Below are 7,500 nucleotides of genomic sequence, written 5' to 3' on the forward strand. Positions count from 1 at the left end.
AAAGTGACTTGTGACTTGTTGTGAAGTTATAATAGATTCCACAGCAACGTTAGGTGTACTGTAACTGTTTACAGTTTACAGTGTGTGAGGTTAAGAGCACTGATTTGTTGTTTTAGGTATTGGAACAAGGCTTGATGAAAAGTTGGGAAAAATTGAGAAAGTCAAGGGTTACATTGTGATCAGGGAATCTTCCTCTTTGACGTCATTGAACTTCCTCAAGAATCTTAAGGAAATTACCCCAGAGAAGGATTTTCTTACTGAAAAACCAAAATTATACAAAGACAGGTATGGCTTCTGCTTGAAAAGGTCTATCACTATATTTTGAAAGTGTGGTCAAAGAGATCAATTGCTATCTGCACCATCATAGTTAAGAAAAGCAGTAATGATTTTAAACGTTTTGAACCTGTAAGACTCAGCCAAGAGGAGACTAAGAGGGGTGCAGACAATTCAGGTTGGTGCTATCATTTCCAGCAAAGAAAAAGTATCTTTTGGTGTTCCTCCAGGCTCTGTTTTAGGACCATTACTTTTCTTGATTTATATTAATGATATTTGTCGCTTCACTAACAAAATCAATTTTACTTATTTTCTGATGATACCAATCTTCTTTATGCTGACAAACATCTCAAGTCTCTTGAAACTGTTGTGAACAACGAACTGGTTGAAGTCTTTTAGTGGCTAAATGCTATCAAATTATCGCCTAATACTGCAAATCAAACTTTGTAATTTTTCACCCTTATCAATGCAAGGCTTTTTGTCAATGATTTGAAGATAATGACCTGTCTCCTGCGTAAAAAATCTTTGAAATATCTTGGTGTCTTGATAAATACATGTAGCAATCTTTCTTGGAGATACCACATTGATTACAGCATATCTTATTGAAAATAAGTGGGATCATTGCAAGACTCAGACACTTTGTCCACATTTCAACTTTCAGAGAATTTATCACTCTCTAATTGAGCGGTATGTTTCTTACTTTCTGTCATCTCAGAGCAGTAACTGTTATGATTAACGATGTTTCAGTTCAGACTCTTGAGCAATGACGTCACCTTAGTTTAGAGTCTGATTGTGCATTCGGGAATTCTCTTTGACACATTTTAGCATATTGTCTCCAGACATAATGATGTTTCTTCACTTATAACAGGAAACTAAATCACTCCCTGGACTTTTTCATCTTCTTCATCCTTCTTGGACACTGTCGAAGAAGGTTGAACCTTTGAACCCATCTCCTCTATTGAATTCTTTGAAAGATTTCTTTGACGCAAAAGTGCTCTTGGACGCTTGAAAACTGACGTAGTCAGTGTTAGACACCATGCAACATTTATGCCTTGCATTGTCAGTTGATACCATTTATACAAGGGTACTGTGACATTCATGGTCTCTTATAATGCTGAAACCTTATTCCGGCAAATGTATGAAATGATGAAAGCATAGATGTACAACTGCAGTCCAACCTGTATATAATGGCCCTGTATTAAGCGGCCACCCTCTACTAAGCGGCCAGTTTTCAAAGTCCCAATTTTTCGCTCATACAAACGCTGTATTTGTTACCTGTATTAGACGGCCACCTCTATTAAGCGACCGCGGCCACCCTGTGGCAGTCCCATGTTTGTCTTTCTTTGCTATTTTTACCTGATTTTAGCGCCCACCCCAGAACGGAAACTAAGCCGTATGTCATTTTATGAGGTGTTGTATTGTGTTTAAAATGCAATCCATCATCACTATAAAGAAATATCATTTGCAAACTGTAAAGTGATAATCGGCTCTTTAGCAATGTGCTTAAGTACAGTACAAAATCACAAACGCAAAAAAAATATATATATATCGTTTGAAGATATGTTTCACACTCTTCAGCTAGAAATTCCCCTTCAATTAGCTTGTTCTGTAGCCATGTGATGGAGAATGAATAGCCTTCAAACCTATACTCGCAAGGAATTTCCAGGCCATAACCTCCACCTCTGTTAACTCGCTTGCCATTTTACCGTAACTTTCCCTTTGTTTGTAGGCCGTTTCAAAAATTTGGTTAGCCACAAAGCCATCAACTTAGGTACATGTCCAATCACTTCATAATCGTCCATCATTTCATTAGGGCGAGAATATGGCTTTGAAGCTGTTTTGCCACGTCCAGATCTTGTAACTCTCGGGGTAACACTAGATTTCCGTATTCGTAATTTTGGGCGAGCAATTTTCACAGCATTCGAGTATTCGTTATTTTGCGGCTCTCGTTTCAATGCGTACATCTCATCGACTTTTGGCTCCCATATACTCAAGTATGCATGGTACCCATGGATATAACAATAGACGTGAAGGAGTTCCTTTGTCATATTTTAGCTGTAGAAAGAACTTTTCAAGTGAGCCACATCAGATTTCAAGTCAACACTGGGTTGTTTTACAAAACGTCCGCCGATAATTTGGCTGTCAAAAAGGCGAGAAATGTTTAAAGCCGCTCCAATACTTGTCAATGCCCGGAAAGTTGACAGTTAACGACTTGCTCTGCAAACAAAAGTTTCAAGACGTACATGTCCGACTTTTTTGAGATTTCGCAATTCCTACCCAATTACTGCTTTAACTTGAACAGTTTTTTTCTCTATTGGGCTACTTTTAATTACTTTTAAAGAATTTCTGTTATTTATACACATTGAACAACTATGAAATGACGGAATCAGATATTTTGTTGTGAGCTGTTAGTCATAGAAATACAGTACAGTAACTGTATACTGTAAAAGATTAGACAATGTTACGTTTATTATACCGTTAATAAGTTACAAGTTGGCACTGAACTTTGTTTAAAGCTAGTAGATAGCTTGAGAGAGTGTTGATTGTTCTATTGTTTCATTGCATGAAGTGTATTTGTATGATATACCATTAAAATTGACATTAGACCACGCCCAGTGAGTACTTTTAGTGATCCTGTATTGAGCGGCCAGTTTCTCAAGTCCCGAGGGTGGCCGTTATGTACAGGTTCGAGTGTACGTAGATAATGAAAGAAATGCGGGTTATAGACAATCGAAAGATAGCAGTGATCCTCGCATTTATCTGGATAATTTAAGCAACTGTCATGGGTTCAAATCCCTTTAAAGCCGCCTATAAAGTGACAATTACTTAATTATTATGCATTGAAGTCACTATCTCTTTTCTGCTTGGCTGAAAGCATACAGTGAATTTTCGAAATCAGGGCATGTAAGGTCATCAAGCTGCAGATTATACAATAATCATGTCAAGGACACTCAAGGCCACGGGTAATCATGTCGTGTATGACCGTGGTGCATGATTTCTAAGGGTAATCAGTCAGTGAAGAAGCACAAACATGACTTCCAGGTTGGTTTTCTTCAGTTAGACTTTTTTGTCAATCGAATTATGTGCCGCTGATTTGTATATTTTTACATGTTCGGAAATAAATTATCAGTTCCACTCGCTGTTGTGACCGTGCATTTTTTTTTTTCGTTCATTGTATGATAAAACAATAATTAGATTCGGTTTTTGTGATATCCAGAATAATCAAAGTTCTACACAGACCTCAACCTTGATTATTCTGGATATCACAAAAACCTCATGTAAGAATTGTTTATTGTCCCATTAAGTGCGAGGATCACTTCTATCTTTGCGTTGATAATAGAAAACAACCCAGACATTTAGTTTATTCCTTTATTCCTGAGGATCTTCTTTTTTTTTGTATCCGCAGACATTACATGATTTTTCTTGTTTGATGGCCTTTTTGTGGTCAAGTTGTGGACTTTCCACTTGGTCGTGTACGGGGCCATCGTCGTGGGTCAACGTTAAAACAGCTTGCCTAGCATTTCACAGATTTTAAGTTTGATCTCTACTAATTTATGTGGATGACACCTTTTGCTTGTACCTGTTTCATTGTAAATACAACATCATAGCGGCTGTCAGTTGTTCTTAGAATATTATTTGTCACATACACCATGATTGTTTCCCAAAAGAGGTGCTTTTATTATCCAAACTGTATTGTGGGTATCAAGTCATCAGCCTCACGATAAGCATGGACTGTAAATAATGTCCTTTCTCCTCAAATGTTTTTGGTCCAGCCAGAAATAACATGTTATTTTATAATATGATTTTGGTAGTGGTATAACATCACTGGTACCCTTTTTTTTTTTTTTTTTGCGCTCTGGTCACAAAACTAATCCTTGATGGCTTGGATAAAAAGGGGGGAATTGATCCACAGTTTACATTTTATCTGTCATTTTATTCCCTTTTATATCACAGGTATGCCATTGCTATCCTGGACAATCCTAAACTGGAAGCTCTGTGGCCATTTCAGCAGAATTTCAGCATCAGTGAAGGTGGCATAATGGTTCATTTGAACCCACATTTGTGCCCAAATGAGATCAATCCTCTTGTGGATAATTTCCTTAAGTGGAACAGGAGTGATAACAGCAGGAGCATTGATATATCAGACTCTACAAATGGAGATGCTGTTGCATGTAAGTGGAAAGAACTTGGAACAATGTATGCTCTCCACTGTGTAACTTACGTGATGACCTTTTATCGGTTGCTCCCAGAGTTATATGGCTGGGCAAAAACAGGGCAGTAACATGGCATCAGCTTTAAGCTCATTGTGACATCCATGGAAAATGTGGGGGAAAGTTGAAGGTCTATAGGCTAAAACCTCACTGAGATAAACAACGCTTTCTGTTTTTAGGTCTTAACAAAGTTACTCCAGCGAACTGATTTCGGCCAAACAACATGTAAACGTAATGTATAGACCACAAATGCAAAAAAATGGTGAGAGTGAGATAAATCTTACCAAGCGGCGTTGCAAACAAAGATCTCTACTTGGTGTTCTTTAGGTTAAACCTTCGGCTGGTAGAACCTTCGAAATGGCGCAGTACCAATCTCATTCTACTTCAGCTGCTTTTGGTTAGATCGTCTGATCCTCTAAGGAATACGTCTTTTCTCTTCGAACCTTTGCAGTGGACCATGCACTGTGTTTTTGTTTTCTTGCAGGCAGCGTTCTTCAAATAAATGTGACTTTGACGGAGATGGAAAAGGGAGCACCTGGAAGAAAACGGTGTGGCACAGTTTGCATAAAAGTGGAATGGGATGAGATCCTTATCAGCGCTGATTACAGGAATGTTTTGTTTTACACTGTTGCCTACAGGGAAACGTAAGTGTCACTCTTTAGACACTATATATTGTAACTGTGTCATCAACAATAAAACACGACATTTCAGCTTCATCCTATTGCCATTTGCAAATGTGATATTTCATGTCTCTATTTCGAATGTACTTGTAGTGGCTAAGGTTTAAGAATGTTGAAAATTGTTAGTGTGTTTTAACATGCAAAAGAAATATAAAAATGATGTTGGCAAATTTTAAAAAGCCATGGCACAGTCCCCAAGTGAGTTCAAGTGAGGTCTTCAGATTTCCTTGCTTTACAACTTTTCATAATGTAATAATTAACAATTCCATTGCATTTCCTCCGGAGGATGATCTGTTACTGTTAGTAGTGTAGCCCTTGAGAATGTATACCATGGTTAATAAAATTGGCAATTCAGTCACATTGATTTGGCTGAAGCTATTCCCCTCATCAAGGAAAAGCTGAAAATGTTTCTTCTTATCATGTATTATGGGATAATATGTAGAATAGTTTTAAAGACCTTCATTATAATCTCACTGGAAATGTTATATATTCTGTGCTAAATACGGTTTCCAAATAGTGCAAAATGAAGTGGTAGCATCAGTGCTGCTGCTCTTCAAGCAGCTCTTACTTTTCTCCCCTGCATCAATATGAGATGTAAATTATGGCCATTAAAGCATGGACCTAATCAAACATTCCTTTATCCCAATTTATTCATTAGCTGCTCAAAAATTTCTTACATGAACTTTTACAAATAAGTTTTGGGTACCTTTACAAAGTTTTTTTTTTGTGGGGAGGAGAGAGGGAGGGGTAGTGATGTTTTGCAGTTGAGTTTTAATCACAAGCAAAATCTTATCCTTAGCTTCAACAGGCAGATTACAGAATATGATGACCAGGATGCTTGTAGCAAGGAGAGTGAAAATGTGTAAGTTTTCTATGGCTGGACGTTTTTCAATAAGTGTCAATCATAGATGCCTGCAGATGAATTTCATTGTACATTTAACAAATTGATGTTAGTTGTTTATGCGTCTGTCCTGTTGTTGATCATGCATTGCGTCATAACATTGCCAAAGTAGCTGTGGATCCCCGAGGCGATAGCCAAGTGGATCTGCAGACTGCTGACATCAATTTGTTTTTTACAATAACAAAAACGCAGAGGGGTCAAAATTAAGTCAAAACACGAGAAGAAAGCGAGACAAAAATGAGAGAAACTTCAATCAGATGTGAGCAATATTGCATAATTATCGCATAAATCATAAATTTATGTGTCTGTCCGCTCATTGACAAAAAAATTAGCCAATGGTCGCACGAGAATTTTTGCAGTCATTGTAAAATTCTCTTTTTTTTTTGACGAAACTCAGGTTGGAAGCAGCACATCGAATCATAAGATCCTGTGCATGTTTTATAAGTTATGCAAAGCGAATGTAGATAGATGATGATGATGATCATCATCATCATGATAATGATAATGATAATGATAATGATAATGATAATGATAATATTCACTCAAGGATATTTAGCTGAGCACGAGTGCTCTACTAATTGGGAGCGAAAAAATATCAAGCTGAAGAAAAATTATTGCACAAAAAAGTGAACAACCTTCAAGCCAGAGCGGAAAACAACCCGCACAACAGAAACATCAGACTTGAGCTTCAACGTGTTAGATCACGTCTCCAAAAAATCATGTTGACGAAAACCAAAGATGCAATTCTAAGAAGCAAAGTGAGATGGCACGAAGAAGGAGAACGCAACACAAAGTATTTCTACAGCTTAGAAAAACGTCATCATGATATTAAAACAGTCTCAAAACTCAAAGTTGGGGAAAATTGTTACATAGAAGATCAATTTGAAATCTTAGAGAAGAAAAAAAGTTTTATAAGTCGTTATACCACTCCACCAATAGCAATCCCAAAATTTTCAAAAATTCAGAAAAACATAACCGCACTAAGTGAAGAACAGAAGAAATCTTGTGAAGGATTAGTAAACGAAGAAGAATGCACAAATGTGCTCAAGGACTTCAACAATAACAAAACCCCAGGCACTGATGGTCTGCCAGCTGTATTTTACCGATTCTTTTGGCCTGACATCTGTCATGATGTGCGAGCCAGCTACAACTTTGCTTCTCAGCAAGCATGTGATGGTATGCTTTCTATAAGCCAAAGGCGAGGAATAATCTCGCTTATCCCAAAAAAATCCAAGGATAAAACTATAATAGAAAATCGACGGCCTATCTCTCTACGCTGACCGCAAGGTTCTCATTAAAGTTATAGCCAAGAGAATTGAAAAAGTCTTGCCAATGTTAATAAACCCTGATCAAACTGGTTATGTGAAAGGCCGCTACATTGGTGAAAATGTAAGGCTAATCTACGACTTGATACATTACACAGATAAGCTAAATC

General features: G+C 37.4%; 1 protein-coding gene across 1 annotated transcript in view; it reads left to right on the forward strand.

Moving 5' to 3' along the window:
* LOC137992660 (putative insulin-like peptide receptor) overlaps window positions 1–7,500 on the forward strand; it is an 85,406-nt gene that overhangs the window by 61,604 nt on the left and 16,302 nt on the right. The window contains exons 6-9 of the mRNA XM_068838136.1: window positions 117–285; window positions 4,228–4,445; window positions 4,969–5,128; window positions 5,964–6,026. Coding sequence (XP_068694237.1) covers window positions 117–285; window positions 4,228–4,445; window positions 4,969–5,128; window positions 5,964–6,026 — 610 coding nt within the window. The remainder of the gene's footprint in view (window positions 1–116; window positions 286–4,227; window positions 4,446–4,968; window positions 5,129–5,963; window positions 6,027–7,500) is intronic.

This window comes from Montipora foliosa, chromosome 2 (assembly GCF_036669935.1).
Source record: "Montipora foliosa isolate CH-2021 chromosome 2, ASM3666993v2, whole genome shotgun sequence".
Classification (NCBI taxonomy): Eukaryota; Metazoa; Cnidaria; class Anthozoa; order Scleractinia; family Acroporidae; genus Montipora; species Montipora foliosa.